Raw genomic sequence first — 23,373 nt, 5'->3', positions numbered from 1 at the left:
TGCCCCTTTCCCCCAGGTCCTCAGTTACATTGTCCAATTAAGGGGTTAGCAGGTTGCTTGGTTACGCCGCTCCTCCTCTTCTCAGCCACCTGTTGGAATGACCTTGGTTCCCACAAGAAAATGTTTTGCTTTGACGGCCAAGCCGAGTTTTCTACATTTCCATCCTCCCTTTCTCCCCCTCCGTTTTGTAGCAACCGTGAAGCCTCAAAAGAGGGCTTTTGTCTTACTCTGTCTGTCTTACTCAGGGTTGAGTAAGTAAATAATTCTCAGCTGTTCTAATAAAATATGTTTGTTTAGGACTGAATTGTGTCTGGTAATAAGTACTTGGGCCTAGGTCACAACAATGGCAGCTCTCGGGTCTCAAACGCAGGCTTGCTAACCTTCTGCCCAGTCTTCCAACCCCCCGAGCCACTGCAATCCTTATAAAAATAAGAAAGACAGGACACAAACGAACAAACGAAAAGTACAATCATTTTTTACAACATTCACAACTTGAAAATGGGGTGTACAGCCTCGGTTATAGTCATAAGTCGAGGATGACCTGTGTGCAGTAGGAAAACCGAAGTGGTGGTTCGCTTGAAGAACAGACTGTTATGTTATTCCCCCCCCCCCTTTCAGACCAGCGAATCCGCTTATACGACTGCGCCTACGGAGCCTTCCGGAACTTCCGGAGCGTCAAAGCCCGCGATGTCGGCTGGAGCGTCCTGGACGTGGCCTTCACCCCCGACAGGACCCACTTCCTCTACTCCAGCTGGTCGGACTACAGTGAGTCCCTATGGTGCTTAGGGGGAAAACTGGGTTGCCTCCAAGTAGTGCATGCTAGCCCTTGCTCCCTTCTTCTCTTTAGTTCACATCTGCAACATCTACGGGGAGAGCGAGACCCAGACCGCCCTGGACTTGAGGTAAAGAGGAGACACCCCCCCCCACTCCGGCTTGGCCCTGTTGAACGACGGAGACACACCCTGCGCCTGGCATAACAACTTTCTCTTCTTCGCAGGCCCGACGAACGCCGTTTTGCTGTCTTTTCCCTGGCGGTCTCCTCGGATGGAAGGGAAGTGCTTGGCGGGTAAGCCGGCTGTTCGGAAAATGGTCTTTTCCCCATAGTGCATAAATCTTTTCTTTGGAGGGAAACGAAGTCTTCGAGCTCATCTCCCTCCCTCTCTCTCTCTCTCCTTCACTCCCTCTCTCCTTCCTTTCCTGTCTCTCTCTTACCTTCTCTCCCTCCCACCCTCCCTCTATCCTCTCTCCTTCCTGCCCTGTTTCTCTCTCCCTCCCTTTCTGTCTCTCTCACTCCCTGTCTCTATCTCTCTCCCTCCCTGTCTCTCTCTCCCTTTCTCCCTCCCTCCCTCCATCTTCCTTCCTCCCTTCCTCTTCCTCTCCCCCTCCCTCTCTTCCCTTTCTCCCTCCCTCCCTCTGTCTCCCTAGTCTCTCCTTCCCTTTCTCTCCCTCCCTTCCTGTCTCTCTCCTTTCTCCTCTCTCTCCTTCCTCCTTTCTCTCTCTTCTCCTCTCTCCCTCCCTTCCTTTCTCTCCCTCCCTCCCTCTATCCTCTCTCCTTCCCGCCCTGTTTCTCTCTTTCCCTCCCTCCCTGTCTTTCTCCCTTCCTTTCTCCCTTTCTCTCCCTCCCTGTCTCCCTCCCTCCCTTTTCTGTCTTCCTCCCTTCCTCCCTTCCCCCTTCCTTTCTGTTTCTCTCTCCCCCTCCCTCTCTGTCTCTGTACCTCTGTCCCTCCCTCCCTTTCTCTCTCCCTCCCTCCTTGTCTCCCTCCCTCCCTTTTCTGTCTTCCTCCCTTCCTCCCTTCCCCCTTCCTTTCTGTTTCTCTCTCTCTCTCTCTCTCTCCCCCTCCCTCTCTGTCTCTGTACCTCTGTCCCTCCCTCCCTTTCTCTCTCCCTCCCTCCTTGTCTCCCTCCCTCCCTTTTCTGTCTTCCTCCCTTCCTCCCTCCCCCCGTCCTGTTTGGAGGCCAGGAAGTGATGCCCCTCTGTCTGCCATCTCTTAGTGGCAAGGAAAGCCCCATTGCTGGCATTTGCTTTGATTGAAGGCCCATTGGAAGCCCAGAGGCAAAGCAGACACACCCGCGACTCCGTTCAAATGCTTTGATTTCTGCTCCTCCCAACTTAACAACCATTCACTTAGTGACCGTCCGAAGTTAATAGCGGTACCAACAAAAGCGGCTTATGACCCGTTTTTCACCCTGGGGACTGTTGCAGCATCGCCATAGTCACGTGATCCAAATTCAGCCGCTTAGCAACTCTTTCATGCTCTCGACCGTTGCGGTGTCCCAAGGACACATCGTCCCCTTTTCCCGATTCACTTCAACAACTACATTACTAACTTAGCAACTTCAGGGATTCCCTTAACAACCGTGGCAAGGCAGGTTGTAAACGGGGCAAAATTCACTTAACAACTGCCTTCCTTAGCACTAGAAATTATGGGCTCAGCTGTGGTCGTAAGTCAAAGATTACCTTTATTCTTCTCCCGTGCAGGGTTGTTACCAAAACCCTTCGCTGTGACCCCTCTCACTCACTCTCTCTCTCTCTCTCTCTCTGTGTGTGTGAGAGAGAGATCTCATGCAGTAACCTTTTTATTCTTCATTCTCTGTCCACTCCGCAGGGCCAACTACGGCTGTGTCTACGTGTTTGACATGGAGCAGAATAAGCGGACGCTTAAGGTACTCGGGGTTGATGTCTATGGAGACCCTCAACCATCCAGGTCATTGTTGTCCCAAAGGTGTTTTTTCAAGAGGCAGCTGGACTCTCTGTTTTTTTCTTTGAAGACGTTTCGCTTCTCATCCAAGAAGCTTCTTTGGTTCTTGACCGGATGGTGGGAGACGGACAGATTTATCTTCCTTGCAGACAGCTGCTCCTTTGCATCCTTTTAGAGGGTCGTTGAGGCTACTTGGAGGTTCAACGCAGGCACCGGCTGCAACCCCTCTGGAAATCGGTTTGCAACCACTCTGTAAAACAGGGGTGTCAAACTTCAAGGCCTGTGGCCCGGATTTGGCCCACAGTGTGATTAGATCTGGCCCATGGGCCTGCCCTGTAAACAGCGAAGGACCGGCGCCTCGGCCCCAGCCTAGGCTAGCCAGGCGCTGATCTACAATTTGATGGCGACCATCCAGGCCACAACACAGTTAGCCTTAGATCATGGGGCCAGCCTGTCCTGCCCCCTGGGCGTGCGCTGGAGACAATGGATCCCCCAGCCCCACCTGTTCTGACCTGGGCTTCCCCAAATAGCATGAAGCCCGACAAAATCCCTTTTATTAAACAAACAGTGAATTCCTCTCATTCACCTTCAGCAAAGTCTTTCAAGGGAGAATTTATAGTCACAGACCTTCTCTGGCTTGGAGAGCGGCCAGGCCGATATCTTCAAAACTTGGCAAGGAGTCTCTGAGAGTCACGAACCTATTAAGGGAACTAATTGTCTCTTGCAAACTCCCGTCCCCTTTCGCTCCTCTTTTATTCCCTCTGGGAGGGTCCATTCACTGTCTACCTGTGGCTTTACTCCTGAGTCGACCCTTGTTCCTAAGCTGTTCCCTTCTCCTGGCAATTCTGCGCACACTGAGAACAGGCTCCAGTTGTTCGTCTGCCTCACTGATTTATTTTATTTATTTATTTATAATTTAATTTCTATACCGCCCTTCTCCCGAAGGATTCAGGGTGGTTTACAGCCATATTAAAACAACAAAAAATACAAAATATAAATAACAGATTTAAAATTTAAAACGCAGGAAAGATATTTAATTGAATGGAAAAAATGGATTGATTATCTACAAAACAGATATCAGATTAAGAAATATCAGATTGCCTTTGAATAATTAGAAAGTTATTTTATCTAATGGGGGGGGGTTGGGAGATGAAAAGCTTTGGATGACGTTAATTGGATTGGAAAGGAAAATTTTATTCTATGTTTGGTTTATGTATAACAATACCTTGTGATTGACCCGGGAAGCCGGGGGGGGGGGAAGGGAGGGGGGAAGGGGGTTTTCTGGGAGGGAGGGGGGAAAAAGTCTTTGTTTTTTTAAAAACTTTTTCAATTAAAAAAAAAAAGTAAAACGAAATATTTAATAGGCCAATTCACTAAAATGGTCCTAGACCGATAAAACCCTTTAAAATTTAAAATTATAATAAATTAATTAAAATGCACTTAGACTAGTCCCGCACGATTGAATAATAAAGTCTTCAATTCCCGCTTGAAGGTTCGGAGGTCGGGGAGTTGGCGTAACCCCGGAGGTAACTCGTTCCAAAGGGCCGGTGCTGCCACAGAAAAGGCTCTCCCCCTGGGGGCCACCAACCAACATTGTTTGGCTGATGGCACCCGGAGCAGGCCCACTCTGTGGGAGCGCACAGGTTGTTGGGAGGCTATCGGTGGCAGAAGGCGGTCTCGTAGATAACCCGGTCCTAAGCCATGGAGCGCTTTGAAGGTGGTCACTAGCACCTTGAATTGCACCCGGAAGGCTACCGGCAGCCAGTGCAGGCCATGCAGGATAGGTGTTATATGGGAGCAACGTGGTGCTCCCTTTACTACCCGAGCAGCCGCATTCTGGACTAGCTGGAGCCTCCTGGTGCTCTTCAAGGGGAGCCCCATGTAGAGAGCATTGCAATAGTCCAGGCGAGAAGTGACGAGGGCGTGAGTGACCGTGCGTAAGGAGTCCCGGTCAAGGAAGGGGCGCAACTGGTGAATCAGGTGAACCTGATAAAATGCTCCCCTGGCGACGGCCGTCAGATGTTCTTCTAGGGATAGCCGATCGTCCAGGAGAACGCCCAAGTTGCGCACTCTTCCCCTGGGGGCCAAAACTTCACCCCCAACAGTCAGCGAAGGTGTCCAACTCCGAAGGCAGCTGATAACTGTCAGACGGCCCTGGCCCCCTCTGTGCCTCCGACGCAGAGCACTCGTCAGAGCCTTCCCCAGATTCCAGGACTGATCCATGTTCCTCCCTAACCTCCTCACTGTCCGAATCTGCTGCCAGATCCACTGGCTGGCCGCAATAGGTCTCAAGATGGCCACACCTACGCAGTCAGCCACCCCCCCACCCCCCTAGGTCAACCACAGCCCTGATGCGGCCCTCAATGAAGTTGAGTTTGACACCTTATTTATTTATTTTTATTTATTTTATTAGATTTTTATACCGCCCTTCTCCCGAAGGACTCAGGGCGGTGTACAGCCGAAATAAAATACAGAGTATATACAATTAAAAGAAATTAAAAGAAACTATTAATAAATGGCCGATAATTTAAAAAATTTACAAATGTTTAAAATCTCTAAAACCCCAATTTAAAATCAACTATTTATGCCAGTCCTGCTTGAGTAAATAAGTATGTTTTTAGCTCACGACGGAAGGTCCGAAGGTCAGGTATTTGGCGTAAGCCAGGGGAGTTCGTTCCAGGCGTCGGTGCTCCCACAGAAGGCCCTACCCTGGGAGCCGCCAGCCGACATTGTTTGGCGGGCGGCACCCTGAGAAGGCCCTCTCTGTGAGCGTCTGGTCGATGGGAGGCATACGGTAACAGCAGGCGGTCTCGTAAGTACCGGGTCCTAAGCCATGGGCGCTTTAAAGGTGGTAACCAGGATCTTGAAGCGCACCGAAGACCACAGGAAGCCAGTGCAAACTACGGAGCAGTGGTGTTATGTGGGAGCCTCGAGCGGCTCCCATTACCACTCGCGCAGCTGCATTCTGGACTAACTGCAGCCTCCGGGTGCACCTCAAGGGCAGCCCCATGTAGAGAGCATTGCAATAATCCAGCCGAGATGTAACCAGAGCGTGAGTGACCGTGCATAAGGCATCCCGGTCAAGGAAGGGACGCAACTGGCGAACCAAGCGAACTTGGTAAAAAGCCCTCCTGGTGACGGCCGCCAGATGTTCCTCAAAGGACAGCCGGCCATCCAGGAGGACGCCCAAGTTGCGAACCACCTCCTTTGGGGCCACTAACTCGCCCCCAACAGTCAGCTGCGGATGCAGCTGACTGTACCGGGGTGCTGGAATCCACAGCCACTCCGTCTTGGAGGGATTGAGCTTGAGTCTGTTTCTCCCCATCCAGACCCGTACGGCTTCCACCTGTTGTCCAGCTTGTTCTTCTGGCTAAGGGAAGCCTCACTGGAGGTTCCAGAGCTGAGTGCTCAGCAATGTTGAAGGAGGTCTTCCAGAACCCCAATACGTCCTCTAGAGTTTAGCTACCTTTTGGGGCAATTGAACCCATCAAATCTGGGAAATAAACCGCATACCTTCAGCCCTCCCGCTGAAATCTCGTTCTTTCTTTCTCCGCCTCCCATTGTTATGACTCCAGCCCCCAAACCTGGCCCCATGCCCAAAAGTGACTCTGAGTGAAGGGGAAGGGCCGGTGAGGCTTACCTCGGGAGCACCGATTCCTTTGGCCCGGCTCCAGGAGCCAGAACCAGACCAGTCGGAGGACATAATAAGGCCTTCATCCCCTGATTCCTCCCTTCCCCAGGCTACACCTTCAGACCCAGCTGATAATAATAATAATCAAGCTTGGATCGACCCGTGCTTCAGAAGATTAGAGAGGCGGCATCATCAAAGGCAGTGGTTCTCAACCTTTATAGTGCTGCGACCCCTTTAATACAATTCCCCATGATGTGGCGACTCCTTTAATACAATTCCCCATGATGTGGCAACCCCCAACCGTAAAATTATTTTCGTTTTGAATTTATCGCACCTGAAGCCATATTGGCTAGCGATCTGAACTGCTTGCGATTGCCTTGAGGACGGAGGCATTAAAGTGGAGACTCCTCCCCTATTAAGTTTATCGAGCCTGAAGCCAGATTAGGCTAGCAATTGGGAGTGATTGCAGCTGGCTTGAGAGGGAGACATCAGAGCAAAGATTTCTCTCTTTTTTAATTGATCATGCCTGAAGCCGAATTTGGCTAGCGATTTGAAGAGCCTGCAGCTGGCTTGTGAAGTCAACCATTGGAGCGTGATTCTTCAACTCACAAATATACTTCCCATATTTCTGATGGACTTAGGCGACCCCTGGCAAATCGTCATTCGACCCCCAAAGGGGTCCCGACCCACAGGTTGAGAACCGCTGATCAAAGGGAAGGGTGGGGCAGGAGCCCCACCCCACAGGATATATAAGGAGCTTTGGGACTGCTCTCATTCTACGAGAAGCAAAAATTAGCTGAACCGTTTCAAAGAGAGCTGAAAGTCTTACTCTGTGAGTCATTTGTTTGAACTTTGGCAGGCAGCTGCGATTTCTCTGCCAGGACTGATAAGAGCCGTGAATCCACTGACTGAAGGCCAGCTCGTTGCTCCGAAGTGGGGAAGGAGACAGAACAACCGTTTCCTTTGTTCCCTTCCCTGCAGATCGAGGCCCACGAAGACGACGTGAATGCAGTCGCTTTTGCGGACAACAGCTCCCACATCGTCTTCTCAGGCGGCGACGACGCCATCTGCAAAGTGTGGGACCGGCGCACCATGCGAGAGGATAACCCCCAGCCTGTGGGGATCTTGGCTGGGCATCAGGACGGCATCACCTTCATCGACAGCAAGGTGAGCGCAGCTCCTGCTTCGCCTAAAGCGGGAAATGTCCAACCTTGGCAACTTTTGAGACTCATGGACTTCATCTCCCAGAATTCCCCAGCCAGCGTGGCCAAGGTTCGACACCCTGACCTAAAGCTTTTCTTGGGGACAGCTGTAGCCATATTTGGTGGGTTCTTTCCAGCGATGGGATTCAAATAGAATAGAATAGAATAGAATTTTATTGGCCAAGTGTGATTGGACACACAAGGAATTTGTCTTGGTGCATATGCTCTCAGTGTACATAAGAAAAGATACGTTCATCAAGGTACAACATTTACAACACAATTGATGATCAATATATCAATATAAATCATAAGGATTGCCAGCAACAAGTTATAGTCATACAGTCCTAAGTGGAAAGAGATTGGTGATGGGAACTATGAAACGATTAATAGTAGTGCAGATTCAGTAAATAGTCTGACAGTGTTGAGGGAATTATTTGTTTAGCAGAGTGATGGCCTTCGGGAAAAAACTGTTCTTGTGTCTAGTTGTTCTGGTGTGCAGTGCTCTATAGCGTCGTTTTGAGGGTAGGAGTTGAAACAGTTTATGTCCAGGATGCGAGGGATCTGCAAATATTTTCACGGCCCTCTTCTTGATTCGTGCAGTATACAGGTCCTCAATGGAAGGCAAGTTGGTCGCAATTATTTTTAATTGAATGATCAGTTCTCTGCTTGGTGGGCGTGGCCCGGGGTATGACAGGCAGCACTCTGCCTCCTGCACCCCCAGGAGCAAAAACGGGCCATGCGGGTGACGCGCCACATACCCCCGCGCCCAGTTTTGGGCTTAGTAGGCCTTTCTGCAACCTCCTGGCAGCAAAAATGGGCCACGGGGGGTGGGGGACGCACCGCACCCCCCCTCACGCCCTATTTTGGGCCTAGTAAGCCTCCTTTTCACTTACCTGAGAGCAAAAATGGGGCACGTCGGAAATCCGGGGAGGGGAGGGGCCAGCCAGCAATTTTAACAACTGGTTCGCCCGAACCGGCTTAATCCCACCACTGGTTCTTTCTCTTTTAAAGAACTCATCACAAATTCTGCACAACCAGGTTATTTATTTTCCTTTTTTTTAAAAAAAAGAAATTTATGGAATCTGAAAGAACTAATTTAAACTCCCAGAGGGAACATAACTGCTGTTGGAGATTAATGGAAGACCCCTTCCAGAATTGAACGAATCATTCCGGGAAGCAAAGAGAATTCCGAATTACGGGTTCCTTCCCTTTCCCCAGATGTGGCCCTTTAGAGACCGCCTTTCAAGAAGTTCTAAGTTTGTTTTGAAGTTGAGGATGGAGGCATCCAAATGGTTTCCTCAGCTGCTCTTGTCTTCTTCCCTCAGGGAGACGCACGATACCTCATCTCCAACTCCAAGGACCAGACCATTAAGCTGTGGGACATGCGCAAATTCTCGGGCCAGGAGGGCCTCGAAGCATCCCGGCACGCTGTCACCCAGCAGATCTGGGATTATCGCTGGCAACAGGTACCCAAAAAAGGTATGACACACACCCCCTCCCCTCTTAACGGGAGAAGCAGGATTGAATGCAGGGTATATATACGTGTGTTGTGTCCTGTCGGCCGCTGGTCTCTCCAGCAGCCAAATTAGAGGAGGATGAGGCGTGGGAGTAAGGGTCAACAGTAAGGCAACCTGAGCGTTCTGTGAGGGAAGAGGGAGTGGAGCTCTGGCAAAGATAGAGACAGAGACGGTCCGTCAGCCCCCAGGTCTGGAGGTGGCTGATGAGGAAGAGGAGGAACAGCTGGGTCCAGTGCCTGACGCGCGGATGCGCAGACGGCAGAGGAGAGGAGAGCAGTGGAAATCTATGGGCCGGTCCTCAGGACGGAAAAGCCACCGCTGCTAGCAAAATCCCACCCTAGCTCTGGGGATAAAAGGCAGGGGGTGGAGATGAATAGATGTGGCAGACAACTATTCATCTCCCGGCCAGACGGACTTAGCCCGTGGTGAGAGAGAATATTTTTGCTGGGGTTGCCGGCGCTCCTAATTAAAGGAATCTTTGACTTGACTTAAGACGATTTGTCATGTTTGGGGAGCTGGGTCAGAACAACGTGTGTGCAAAGGACAACTTTGATCTATTCCAGATTTAGGGCTGCTCATGGCTGGCTGGGGAATTCTGGGAGTTGAAGTCCACAGGTCTTAATGTTGCTCTGGTTGGACACCTATGTTGTGACCCAGGCCCAAGTAAGTTGTAGGAAACTCAGTCCATGAAAAAACAAACAAGCTTTATTCGAACAGTTGAGAATTACTTCATTCTCAGCGTAGTTCAACTAAATTAAAACAAATTCCTCCCAACACAAATTCCTCAGTCCTATCGTAAATCTTGGTCCAATTAGGCAAACTGCCAAAGGCCTTTCTTGGCAAACGTTCAGAAGTCACAAAAAGAAATGCAAGATGTAGACGAAGCAGAAGACGCAGCTATCAGTGTTGTTTTCCGGCAAAGCCCAAACGCTGTTGCTGGTCTTTTAAGCCTTATGGGAGGGGCCAATCAACTCTTGGCCCTACTCCCGAGTTGTCCTATTTGCTTGAGCTGTTCTTGCCTTCTGGTAGCTCTTCTCATACGTGCATTAGGAATAGGCTCCTCCTGTTCCTCTGCCTTACTACTATCAGCCTCTGGAGTCCGCACCTCACTCCCCGATGGCCCTGGCCTCACCTCAGCCTCATCGCTGTCTGACTCCGTTGCCAGCTCCGCAGGCTGCTGGCGGACTACAACACTCTAATCCTTCCTTCTTTCCTTCCCTTCCCCAGCCCGACGTAAATCAAAACTTCCAGGGGACACTTCTCTCATGACCTACCGGGGCCACGGAGTCCTGCACACTCTGATCCGCTGCCGGTTCTCCCCACCTCACAGCACGGGACAGCAGTACATTTACAGCGGGTGCTCCACAGGACGGGTGGTAGGTAAGTGGCTCGGGAACCAGAATGCCCTCCGAGCGCAAGGAGGAGACCTAGAGCCATTTCCTTGAGTGCTGGAGTGGGATTGGGCAGGAGAAGAGATCCAGGGATCCACTTGAGATTGCTGGCGCAGGCCGCCCAAGTAAACGTCAAATGGCATTTGAGAGCCGGTTAAGGCAACAGGCTTAAAAGCAAGAGATCGTGAGTTCTAGTTCCGTTTTAGCCATGAAAGCTGCCTGGGTGAATTTGGGCTAATCGCCAGGTGCCGGTGAGTTCTAGTCCCACGTTAGGCATTAAAGCCAGCTGGATGACATTAGGCCGATCACCAGGTGCCAGTGAGTTCTAGTGCCACCTTAGGCACGAAAGCCGGCTGGATGAATTTGGGCTGATCACTAGGTGCCAGTGAGTTCTAGTGCCACCTTAGGCACGAAAGCCGGCTGGATGACTTTGGGCTGATCACCAGGTGCCAGTGAGTTCTAGTCCTACCTTTGACATTAAAGCCGGCTGGGTGACTTTGTGCCAATCACCAGGTGCCACTGAGTTCTAGTCCCACTTTAGGCATCATAGCCGGTTGGGTGACTTCGGGCAAGTCCCTTTGTTTTTCGGCCTACTCCCCCCCCCCCCACACACACACATAGCAGTTTGTTATTGCAGGAAAAATACGACGAGGAAAATGTGTTGCGCACCTTCATCTCCTTGAGCAACTTTTCAAAATGTAATAAAAGGTGAAATCCAAATCAATAAAGAAGTGAATTTGTCCAAAAGACTGGGAGGGAGCGGCAGGCTAAAAACGTTAAAGCCACACCAAACTTCCTCTTTCGATATTCTCATTTCTTCTTTTAAGTCGGAGTTTGATCTTCTGTTCCCACGGATTATGCCGACATAAAGGGCAAGCAAGAACTCGGAAATACCCAATTTTTATTTGTGCTTGGAACCTTTGGAGAGAACAGTCTCTTTAATTGGCTTGCTTGAAATCCCAATTCATCCAGAATCAAATCTCGGAGCACACACACCCCTCCCCCAAATCCTCCCGCACAGGGGCGCCCTCTCCTTTTCCCTCCTGCTCTTAAATCTACCTGGCTACTAATGCTCTTCCTCTCTCTTCTCGCCCACCTGCCCCCCCCCTCAAGTCTACGATCTCCTGACCGGTCTCATTGTGAAGAAACTGATCAATCACCAAGCCTGCGTACGAGATGTTAGTTGGCACCCATACGAGGAGAAGATCGTTAGTACCTCGGTAAGTTTTCGGGAACCGACGGCAGGCACGGAACGGAGGAATTCATATTTAGGGCAGGAAGTAGCCCAGGGGTGAAAATGCTCCCAGTTCGGACCGGATTGGCCTCAGCTGCGCTCATCAGAGCCTTTTTTTTTTTTAACTTTTTAAAAGCATTTTTTACTACCTATTCGCCCGAATAGGTAGTAAAAAAAAAATGCTTTAAAAAAAAGGCTCCGACGATCACGCGCCACAGCTGATCATCCTCCCCGCGTGCTGTTCTACTTATCTTCCTTCCCATGTGCGAGCAGTGCATGCAGGCACCTCACATTTGGTGCGTGGTACGTGCTGCATGCAAGCATTTGGCGCAAAGAGCGCATGCGCAGCCACCAAACCAGTAGTAAACTGGTTCAGGTTTTACCACTGGAATAGCCCCATTGTTGCTGTGTTGCATTTATTCGCTTTATTGACCTGTCCAAAGGAGACATGACATAGAATAGAGTAGAGTAGAGTAGAGTAGAGTAGAGTAGAGTAGAGTAGAGTAGAGTAGAATAGAATAGAATAGAATAGAATAGAATAGAATAGAATAGAATAGAATAGAATAGAATAGAATAGAATAGAATAGAATAGAATAGAATATTTGGAATGGAACGGAGCAGAGTGGAGCAGAGCAGAGTAGAGTAGAGTAGAATAGAATATATGGAATGGAATATTTGGAGGGGAGTGGAGTGGAGTAGAGTGGAATAGAATAGAGTAGAGTAGAGTAGAATATTTGGAATGGAATGGAATGGAATAGAATACAATACAATACAATACAGTACAATAGAATAACTTCATTGTCACTTTGAATGTACACGAATTGACATACATTAAAAATGAAATTTCATTGCATATAACTCTTAAAGGATCACCACCTCCCAATTTTACACTACATAAACACGACAAGATAAATAAATAAATACAAAATTATGTGTATATACCCACATATATTATATGACGTGGAGAAACAACACTGTATAGCTCGAATGTATACATGTTTATGGCGAGAAGAACGGAGTTTGCCAGACGGATGGCATAGGGAACAAAGTTGTTACAGAATCTGGTAGTCCTGCTAGAAATACTTCTAAACCTCCTTACAGAGAGGAGCAACACAAAGAGAAGTCAGTGTGTGGGGTCTCTGATAATGCTTCGGCACTAAGCACATAGTGCTTGTAAGCATTATCCTGAATAAAGGGAAGTGAGCTTCCTGTAATCTTCTCCACTGTCCTCACCACTCTCTGTATGGACTTTCTATCTGAGGCACTGCTGCCACCAAACCAGACAGTGATGCAGTTCATTAAAACACTCTCAAACTTAATGACCGTTGCAGCATCCCTGTGATCCAAATTCAGACCCTCTGCCCTTGACTCATATTTATGATGGTGGCAGTCTCCCCCCGGGTCACACGATCCCCTCTGAAGACTTTCTGATAAGCAAAGTCAGATTCGCTGAACCGCCGTGGTAACAACTGCAGTGATTCGCTTAACGGTGGCAAGAATGGCCTTAAAATGGGTCAAAACTCAACCACTTAGGAATAGAAATGTGGAGCTCCATTGTGGTTGTAAGGTGAGGACTACTTATGCTGTGTTCTATTATTAATGGCTGGCCTTTGGGTCACGGGATCAGCAGAGCGAATCATTTTCCATTCTAATAATCTCCATTAAAGTCATAATTCGAGGATTACCTGTAATCCCTGAATAGAAACAATAAATAACACTCTATCTCTCTCTTCTCTTCTCTGCCCTTCTCTTTCTCCTATCTCTCTCTCCTCTCCTCTCTCTGTCTCCTCTCTCTTGTCCGTCTACCCTCTCTCCTTCCCTTCCCTTCCCTTCTCTTCTCTTATGACTCTCTCCTCTCCCCTGTCTTCTCTCTCTTGTCCCTCTACCCTCTTCTCTTCTCCTCTCTTCTCCTCTCCTCTCCTCTCTTCTCCTCTTCTCTCCTCTCTCTTGCAGTGGGATGGAAACGTATGTCTCTGGGAGTATCAGCAAACAGAGTACGACGAAGATGATCTCAGCGACCCCCAGCAGCTCCTAACAGGCCGAGAAAAACATCCCCAGCTGGCCGTCCCCCCACACCAGTAGCCTTCCCCCCCCCTCGCTTGTTCGCCACCGTTCTCCAGTTTGGGACTTACTCAGGGGCCGAGAGCGAGGGCGAAAACGACGTCTTGCGTTGCCAATCATTTCGGGTGGGCGGTGTTCGCCGGGGCGAAGCGGAAAGCCACTTCGGACGAACCCACACACCCCTCTCGAATGAACCGATCTTCCATCTCCGAAACCTCCGGCATCATCGGCTTTGGGGTCCCGCGGTTGGATCCGAAGGATAGCGACAAAAAACGACAACCACCTACCGGCGAAAGAAACGGCGAACAATCCCGCTGGAGGTCTTGGTCAAAGCTGGGCTGATTCTGTATCCTTCCAGATGAGCTGGACTCTGTCCCACAAATCTTGATCCGAGGGACGGCAGCCCAGGAATATGGGCCCACCGAAATTCACAGCTGGAAAGCCCGATGGGTCCCTTAGAAGAAAACCTCTCCTCCTTTTTGGGGATATATAGAATCATGACTGGAAAATCACCTCGCGGCATCCCGGCCGGTTCCTCCCTGCAGATGGTCTCTGCAATGCCCAGATTCATTGCGACGAAAAAAAAAAAGTGTAACGCACCCACAATAATTTTCGCGGGACCCTTTAAGACTTGACCTCCGTCTGGAGCTTTATCAGGGAATAGGGGGAAATATATATAGAGATAGATAGATCCAGTTTTCTCTGGATCTGAGCCACGGAGAGGCGACAGATCCCAAAAGATCCCTCTTGGTGTTCAGAAGATCCTCGGTGGGGAGGGGTTTGATTGAAATGGCTCCCCCTCTTTTCTCAGAGGGATGATGGCGAGCGCTCGCTGACACACAACCCCCCTCCCAGGAGGCTGGGGAGGGGGTCCTTGCAGGATATTTGTCAGGCGCCACGAAGATTCGTGGCCAGAGGGGACAGTTGGAGCTTCCTTCCCAACCTCTTCCTCTTCTCCCAGATGCTGAGGATGTTTTCTTCGCATCGGGCCCATTGCCCTCAAGTTAACACCACTCACCCCAAAATAGGGGGACCCCTTTCTATTTCTTCTTGAGAAAAGGGGGGCAGGCGTTCCTATCGTCTTTCGCCTTAAACGGTGTCCCCAACCTGGCTCTTCCTTGGCTCCCTTTCCGAAACGCTCGCAGGTGGGGGGAGTCTCACCTGCCCTGTAAATATTAATGGTGAGGGTCCTGCAAAGAAGGGGCATTTGGGGTACCCGAAGAGTGGTTTTTTTAAAAAATAAATGGATGGAAGGGGTGAGCGAAAAGAGCCACATGTTTTTAAGCGTGTAAAAGCCGGGGGGGGGGGATTTCCTTGTTCATTTCTTCTAGTTGGAGAAGGAGCCCACCCACCCCTCACAGTCCTTCCCCCGGAGGGCTCCATGTTGGGGCTCCTTTCCAAATCTAGGTTTTGTAGAAAAGGGGAGGGTCTTTCTCCCCCCCCCCCGTTTCAGGGGTGATGCAAATAACTGTCTGAAATTATCTTAAAATAAAAGTGGTTGAAATTTGATTTGGTTTGGATTTCTGCTCTGCCGATCAAGGAGAGTGTTGTGTCTGCGCCCCCCGAGCCGGGCCTCCTGCCAGAAAGTGACTTGGAAAGTGAGGGGGAAGGGCCATCAGGACTTACCTCGCGAGCACCGGCTTCCCTGGCTCAGCTCCAGGAGCCAGAGGCAGGCCAGATGGAAGAAATAATGAGGCCTCCGTCCCCTGACTCTTTCCCCCCCAGGCCACGCCTCCAGACCCGGCTGATGGCAATCAGACCTGGCTGGACCCTAGGTTTCATAGGCAGGAGGGGCGGGAACAACAGAAGCGGGTGGGGCAGGCCTAGGAAGTGCTGAGTCATGGAGCCACACCTCACAGGATATAAAGGCAGCAAGAGCTGCTGTCCCTCTTCGTAGCAGGCAAATCAACTGATTAACTAAGAGCTGCAGTACTGTTTGTTCCTGGGTGACTCATCGGTGTTGAGGGAGATAACAAGATACTTGGCAGACACTCGCTAGTTTGCTGCCAGATCTGATAGTGCCGGCTAATTAAGCCATCGCTCAGACGGAGGCAAGGGGGGACAGAACAGAGAGATTCAGCCTAGAACTTTTAAGGAGATGTTTCCTGACCGTGAGAACAATTAGGCAGCGGAACTGCTTGCCACCAGAAGTGGCGAGGTTCTTCATTCTTGGAGGTTTTCAAGAAGAAAAGTCTGGAATGGTAGAGGGACTCCAGCTTGGGCAGCAAGATTGAAAATCGGGTTTGTCAGAGGCTAAATCTTTTCTATCCTGCTCTACGGTGTGGAGAGTTGGTCTGTTGACAGAAAACTACTTGACGAAACAAGAAGCATTTGAAATGTGGATCGACAGGCGGCTGTTTATACGTATAAGTTGGGTTGACGAAATCGGAACGGAGGAGGTGGGAAAGCCCAAGGGAGATAATCAAAAGCATAAAACGGAAGTTTATAATATTTCGGACATGCGCTGCGACACCCGGAAAAAATACGGCATCCAGGGAAGAATTGAAGGCAAACGAGGTCCAGGCAGAAAAAGAACATCACGGCTTCAAAATCTTAAGGGACCGGTTTGGACAAAAATCAATCAGAATAGAGGAGGAAGGGACCTTGTAGATCATCTAGTCTAACCTGCTGCCCAAGGGTGGTTCTTGCGCCATATCCGTCATCGGATTTTTTTTTCGGCAGCTGTTGATAAAAATTGGATTGCCAACGTCCGATGACGCAAGGAGAAGACGCTTGGGCAGCGGGTTGGACTAGATGAACTACAAGGTCCCTTCCGACTTTATCCTGATTTGAGTCTCGCCTCAAATAAATAAAAATTTTGCCAGGGCAGGAGGAAAAAAACCAGAAAGAGAAAGAAGGAGAGAAGTGGAGAAGTGGAGGGAGAAAAGGAGATAAGAAAGCAATTCTAGGGAACTTGAGAAGGACACCTGATCTCTTAGGGCGAGACCAATTTGGTGTTTTTTTTTCTTCTTTTTATGAGCAAGTCCCAAAGAGTTCATCCAAGGAGCAAAACTTTGGCTCAAAGTCCTTTTTTTTGTTTCTCTTTGAGATCGTTGCCAACCGATCCTTCATTTCCACCCGCCGAAGGCTGCAAGGGACAGCCGGTCCCCTAATCCTTTGTGCCCTTCTGTCCTTCGATCGGCTGTTCAAGCCCAGCTCGGTTGACATGCCCGCAGCTGTTGCAGGGCGTCATTTTTAATGTGTTCCCGCACCCCCCTCCGGCTCCTCTCCCTCCCGTTGACTTTTCTCTTTTCTCCTTCGTTCCTCACCGCCGCCGCCACCGGGGCATCTTTGCGACTTCCTTCAGGTGGGCTGCTCCGAGGGGAGGGGATGGCAGAAGGACGGGTCCCCAAAAGGCCCTTCTCGCTGCTGGCCACTGGCGCTGGGTGGGCCCAAGCCCTGGGCCAGGCGCTGGTGGTTTTCTGGAGCAACCAGTACGCTTGGCTTCTCGGGGTGCCGGGCCTCCGTCGCGCTTACCACCTGTGGCTGGCGTCCGTGGTCATTTTTGGGCCCTTGCTTCAGTTCTACGTCAATCCCCGGGCGATCTTTGCCAATCATCACAACTTCTTTAACATGTGAGTGATTGCGTGTGTGTTTGTGTGTGTGTGTGTTGGTCTTGGGTTGGGTAGGTTGGCGAAGGGGGCTAGCGATCCGCTTGGGGGAAATAAAGCGATTACATGGTATTTCATTTTCAATTAAATTTGATTGATTCGATTTTCTATAACTGCCTATCTCGTTGGCTCCCCGTTCCAAAATATATAAAAAGCTTGCTGATGTCTTTTTAACACCTAAATCTCCGTTGCACAAGGTCACCTAAGGTTACCGCTAGTCCTTGACTTACAATAATTCGTTTAGTGACCGTTCAAAGTTACGAGATCACTGAGAAAAAGGACCATTTTTCCCCGTGGGTCACGTGATAAGACGCTCGGCAACTGACTCATGTTTATGACGGTTGTAGCATCCCAGGGGCCCGCAATCCGCTTTTGCGACCTTCTGACAAAGTCAATGGAGAAGCCAGATTCTTGTGCAACTGACTTAACAACCGTGGCAAGAAAAGTCATAAAATGGAACAAAACCTGCTTGTAACAAAACATTTCACCTAGCGCCAGGAATTTGGGGCTCAATTGTGGCCATAACTTGAGGACTACCTGTAGTCCACTCTTCTAGCTTTAACAGTCTCATATAGCAGATACAGCAAGTAGTCCTCGATTTATGACTCTAATTGAGCCCCAAAATACAGTCGTAAGTCATGCCGGTTGTTAAATGGATCACAGAATGACCATGCCTGATTTTTTTTAAAAAATTATTCATGCCTTTAGTTTCCAGGGCCACCCAACTCAACTAAGTGACTTGATTTTACCACCTTTTCTTTTATGACGGTCATTAAAACGAATCTGTTGTCCACAATGGGATGTTTCGCGTTGGGACCGCCAGTATCCAGCCAAACGTCGTAAATCGGGTGAATATTGTGTCACGGGACACGGCAAAAGGCCATTAATGCAGACCAGTTGCTGGGACGGGAGAGGCCGGCCATCGGGATTTTGAAACCCGATCATAAGTAGTCCTGAAACTTCATAACTTCATAACAGAAACTGTCGTAAGTCAAGGACTAGATGCCCTTGATTTCAACATTCATATCGTTCCGTTAATCCATTCTCTGCTTGGTGTGAAGTCTTGTCATTCTTTTCAGTTGGCTGCATCGTCGTAAATTGAATGGGGGGAAAAAAATCTGTACAGGTAGTCCTCGATTTACAACAGTCCAGTTAGTGAACAACGGCACTGAAAAAAAACGGGACCGTTTTTCACACTTAACAACGGTGGCCGCATCCCCATGATCCAAATTCAACCGCCTGGCAACTGATCCGTATTTATGACGGTCGATGCATCCCAGGCTCACATGATCCCCGTTTTGCGACCGTCTTGACCAGCGAAATCCACGGGAAAATCGGATTCGTTTAACAACAGTGTTTACTAACTTTAACAACTGCAGTTGTTGGAAATTTTGGACTCGATTGTGATCGTTAAGTCCGGGACTACCTGTAGTTCGCAGAGACTTACCTGGAACCGGGAATGAAGTATCCAGGTGGAATGCGGCCATCTTAGCTTGCGCAGATCCTGGTTTGTTTTCATCTCGATCATCCTGGTTCTGTTCAGATCTCTGACCCCCCATTCTTTTTTTTTTTCCTCCCCACCCTAGAAAATTTGTCCGATCTGCCTGGGGCTGGACTTGCATTTTCCTCGGTGGCTTTATCCTCTCGGTGGTCTATCTGGCCACCCACCAGATCCTGCTCACCTTCCGTCACCTGGCTCGCTTGGCGGTGGGCGCCGGCCTCTGGCTAGGCGCCACCGAAGCCTTCCTGCTGATCGAGAACCTAACCGGCTACTGCTTTGACCCCGTGCCGGAAGGGATCCTGGTGAATGGCCTGCCGGACAAGTGGACGTGTCTCCACAAAGGCCACAAATGGCACGGCTACGACGTCTCGGACCACACCTTCCTGCTCACTTTCTGCTGCCTGCTGATGGTGGAGGAGACGGCCATCTTCCGGCGTTACCTGGCCCAGGGTCACCCCGCCGGAGTCCCGCTGCGCCTCATTTTCCTGCTTAACGTCCTCCTCCTCCTCCTCTGGAATTTCCTGCTGGCGTGCACGGTGGTCTACCTGTACGACTACAGCCACAAAGTCGTGGGAGCGGCCATCGCCACCCTGTGCTGGTTCCTCACCTACCGGTGCTGGTACCGCTGCCCTTGTTCCCCGGGGAGACCCGGCGCCGGTCTCTTTCTCCGGGGAGCCTCGAAAGACGTCACGAGGCAGAACTGAACATCCGCCGAAAGTAGAGGCGCCGGCCTCTGGCTAGGCGCCACCGAAGCCTTCCTGCTGATCGAGAACCTAACCGGCTACTGCTTTGACCCCGTGCCGGAAGGGATCCTGGTGAATGGCCTGCCGGACAAGTGGACGTGTCTCCACAAAGGCCACAAATGGCACGGCTACGACGTCTCGGACCACACCTTCCTGCTCACTTTCTGCTGCCTGCTGATGGTGGAGGAGACGGCCATCTTCCGGCGTTACCTGGCCCAGGGTCACCCCGCCGGAGTCCCGCTGCGCCTCATTTTCCTGCTTAACGTCCTCCTCCTCTGGAATTTCCTGCTGGCGTGCCCGACCCCAGCAGTTCTACCTCGCCTCGGGCCGCCTGGTGAGGCTCTCGCGCCTCCACCCCTTGGGCAGGAATAACGAAGGGAGGGGCGGAGGAGGCGGAGGAGGAGGCGGCGGGAAAGAGGCTGCTGGCGTGCCCGACCCCAGCAGTTCCACCTCGCCTTCCTTGGGCCGCCTGGTGAGGCTCCTCGCGCCCACCCCTTGGGCAGGAATAACGAAGGGAGGCGGAGGAGGAGGCGGCGGGAAAGAGGCTGCTGGCGTGCCCGACCCCAGCAGTTCCACCTCGCCTTCCTTGGGCCGCCTGGCGAGGCTCTCGCGCCTCCCATGTCGGACACGCTGGCGGCAGTGACAGCCATCGAGAAACAGGTGAGGAGGCGGCGAGCGGAAAGAGGCTGCTGGCGTGCCCGACCCCAGCAGTTCTACCTCGCCTCGGGCCGCCTGGTGAGGCTCCTCGCGCCTCCCATGTCGGACAGCGTGGCGGCAGTGACAGCCATCGAGAAACAGGTGAGGAGGCGGCGAGCGGAAAGAGGCTGCTGGCGTGCCCGACCCCAGCAGTTCCACCTCGCCTTCCTTGGGCCGCCTGGTGAGGCTCCTCGCCTCCACCCCTTGGGCAGGAATAACGAAGGGAGGGTGGAGGAGGCGGCGGCGGCGGCGGCGGCGGAAAGAGGCTGCTGGCCGTGCCCGACCCCAGCAGTTCCACCTCGCCTTCCTTGGGCCGCCTGGCGAGGCTCCTCGCGCCTCCCCATGTCGGACACGCTGGCGGCAGTGACAGCCATCGAGAAACAGGTGAGGAGGCGGCGGGAAAGAGGCTGCTGGCGTGCCCGACCCCAGCAGTTCTACCGCCTCGGGCCGCCTGGCGAGGCTCGCGCCTCCCATGTCGGACACGCTGGCGGCAGTGACAGCCATCGAGAAACAGGTGAGGAGGCGGCGAGCGGAAAGAGGCTGCTGGCGTGCCCGACCCCAGCAGTTCTACCTCGCCTCGGGCCGCCTGGTGAGGCTCCTCGCGCCTCCCATGTCGGACAGCGTGGCGGCAGTGACAGCCATCGAGAAACAGGTGAGGAGGCGGCGAGCGGAAAGAGGCTGCTGGCGTGCCCGACCCCAGCAGTTCCACCTCGCCTTCCTTGGGCCGCCTGGTGAGGCTCCTCGCCTCCACCCCTTGGGCAGGAATAACGAAGGGAGGGTGGAGGAGGCGGCGAGCGGAAAGAGGCTGCTGGCGTGCCCGACCCCAGCAGTTCCACCTCGCCTTCCTCGGGCGGCCTGGCGAGGCTCGCGCCTCCCATGTCGGACACGCTGGCGGCAGTGACAGCCATCGAGAAACAGGTGAGGAGGCGGCGGCGGCGGGAAAGAGGCTGCTGGCGTGCCCGACCCCAGCAGTTCCACCTCGCCTTCCTTGGGCCGCCTGGTGAGGCTCCTCGCGCCCACCCCTTGGGCAGGGAATAACGAAGGGAGGAGGCGGCGAGCGGAAAGAGGCTGCTGGCCGTGCCCGACCCCAGCAGTTCTACCCTCGCCTTCCTTGGGCCGCCTGGTGAGGCTCTCGCGCCTCCACCCCTTGGGCAGGGAATAACGAAGGGAGGAGGCGGCGGCGGCGGAAAGAGGCTGCTGGCCGTGCCCGACCCCAGCAGTTCTACCCTCGCCTTCCTTGGGCCGCCTGGTGAGGCTCTCGCGCCTCCCATGTCGGACACGCTGGCGGCAGTGACAGCCATCGAGAAACAGGTGAGGAGGCGGCGAGCGGAAAGAGGCTGCTGGCCGTGCCCGACCCCAGCAGTTCTACCTCGCCCCCCTCGGGCCGCCTGGCGAGGCTCCTCGCGCCTCCACCCCTTGGGCAGGGAATAACGAAGGGAGGGAGCGGAGGAGGCGGCGGCGAGCGGGAAAGAGGCTGCTGGCCGTGCCCGACCCCAGCAGTTCTACCCTCGCCTTCCTCGGGCCGCCTGGCGAGGCTCCTCGCGCCTCCACCCCTTGGGCAGGGAATAACGAAGGGAGGGGGCGGAGGAGGAGGCGCCGAGCGGGAAAGAGGCTGCTGGCCGTGCCCGACCCCAGCAGTTCTACCCTCGCCTTCCTCGGGCGGCCTGGCGAGGCTCCTCGCGCCTCCACCCCTTGGGCAGGGAATAACGAAGGGAGGGAGCGGAGGAGGCGGCGGCGAGCGGGAAAGAGGCTGCTGGCCGTGCCCGACCCCAGCAGTTCCACCCTCGCCTTCCTCGGGCCGCCTGGCGAGGCTCCTCGCGCCTCCACCCCTTGGGCAGGGAATAACGAAGGGAGGGGTGGAGGAGGCGGCGGCGAGCGGGAAAGAGGCTGCTGGCCGTGCCCGACCCAGCAGTTCTACCCTCGCCTTCCTCGGGCCGCCTGGCGAGGCTCCTCGCGCCTCCACCCCTTGGGCAGGGAATAACGAAGGGAGTTTCAAGTTCATACCAAATACAAAACAAAAGCCAAGATCAGGGGTGTCCAAACTTTGCTTTGCTGGCTGAGGGACTCTGGGAGTTGAAGTCCACAAGTCTTAAAGAGACCAAGTTTGGACACCCCTGTTCTATGCCCATAGCCACATCCACTCAGTCACATGAGCAGTTAGCCATGCCCACCCAGTCACATGAGCAGTTAGCCACGCCCACCAGTCACATGACCACCAAGCCACACCCCAAAGTAAGCCACACCCACAGAACTGGTACGAAAAAAATTAGACACCCCACCCCCCACCCCCCACCCCCACCCCCGTTCAATGGTGTGGCCCGGTCCTTTGCTTATTTTTCTGTATTTGGCCCTCACCAAAAAAAGTTTGGACACCCCTGATCTATTCTATCTGCATTTTTCTATCTACCGATCGACCGACCACCCTACTTACCTACCTATCATGTATCTATTCTATGTCTTATCTACCTACCTACCTACCTACCTATCATCTATTTATGTCTATCTACATTTTTCTACCTACCTACCTATCATCTATCTATTGTCTTATCTATCTCTCTACCTACCTACCTACCTACCTACCTACCATCTATTTATGTCTATCTACATTTTTCTACCTATCTACCTACCATCTATGTATTCTGTCTTATCTATCTATCTCTCTACCTACCTACCTACCTATCATCTATTTATGTCTGTCTACATTTTTCTACCTACCTACCTACCATCTATCTATTCTATGTCTTATCTATCTATCTACCTATCTACCTACCTATCATCTATTTATGTCTATCTACATTTTTCTACCTACCTACCTACCTACCATCTATCTATTCTATATCTATCTCCATCCATCCATTGATTCCTTTATTTCTCCACTCTTGGCCGCTTGAAGATCCGTGGACTTCAGTGCCCAGAATCCCCTTAGCCGACCTGCCTGCCTGCCTGCCTGCCTGAGGAATTCTGGATCTTGAAGTCCACCGGTCCTTTCAAAGCGGCCGAGAGTTTTCCAAATCCTGCAGGGAGAAAAGAGAGTTCATTCATTCCCGCCTCCCCCGCCCCGTGCAAATTCGTGGAAACGCCGTGCAA

At 52.0% G+C, this 23,373-nt stretch overlaps 3 protein-coding genes across 4 annotated transcripts in view; all 3 read left to right on the top strand.

The window, feature by feature from the left end:
• Positions 1-15,244, top strand: part of DCAF11 (DDB1 and CUL4 associated factor 11) — a 33,608-nt gene extending 18,364 nt beyond the window's left edge. For both annotated transcript variants that reach the window (XM_058180315.1, XM_058180316.1), the window contains 9 exons: positions 619-765; positions 848-902; positions 998-1,066; positions 2,607-2,664; positions 7,312-7,497; positions 8,858-9,011; positions 10,277-10,429; positions 11,554-11,660; positions 13,628-15,244. In XM_058180315.1, coding sequence (XP_058036298.1) covers positions 619-765; positions 848-902; positions 998-1,066; positions 2,607-2,664; positions 7,312-7,497; positions 8,858-9,011; positions 10,277-10,429; positions 11,554-11,660; positions 13,628-13,756 — 1,058 coding nt within the window. In that variant the 3' untranslated portion in view covers positions 13,757-15,244. The remainder of the gene's footprint in view (positions 1-618; positions 766-847; positions 903-997; positions 1,067-2,606; positions 2,665-7,311; positions 7,498-8,857; positions 9,012-10,276; positions 10,430-11,553; positions 11,661-13,627) is intronic.
• Positions 15,245-15,383: 139 nt separating this feature from the next.
• LOC131196886 (fat storage-inducing transmembrane protein 1-like) lies at positions 15,384-19,569 on the top strand. Its single transcript, XM_058180321.1, has 2 exons — positions 15,384-17,310; positions 18,933-19,569. The coding sequence occupies exons 1-2, from the start codon at positions 16,934-16,936 to the stop codon at positions 19,549-19,551; spliced, it is 996 nt and encodes a 331-aa protein (XP_058036304.1). The 5' UTR covers positions 15,384-16,933; the 3' UTR covers positions 19,552-19,569.
• On the top strand, positions 19,552-23,258 carry LOC131196932 (fat storage-inducing transmembrane protein 1-like; the record flags this gene model as incomplete). The annotated part of the gene is made up of 2 exons (XM_058180431.1): positions 19,552-19,883; positions 23,180-23,258. Coding segments are annotated over 2 exons (411 nt in total), but the record flags the coding sequence as incomplete, so codon positions are not given.
• Between the last annotated feature and the right edge of the window lie 115 nt (positions 23,259-23,373).

This window comes from Ahaetulla prasina, chromosome 4 (genome assembly GCF_028640845.1).
Source record: "Ahaetulla prasina isolate Xishuangbanna chromosome 4, ASM2864084v1, whole genome shotgun sequence".
In the NCBI taxonomy this organism is placed as follows: Eukaryota; Metazoa; Chordata; class Lepidosauria; order Squamata; family Colubridae; genus Ahaetulla; species Ahaetulla prasina.
The sequence above is the reverse complement of the archived record's forward strand: the minus strand, read 5'-3'. Positions and strand labels throughout refer to the sequence as shown.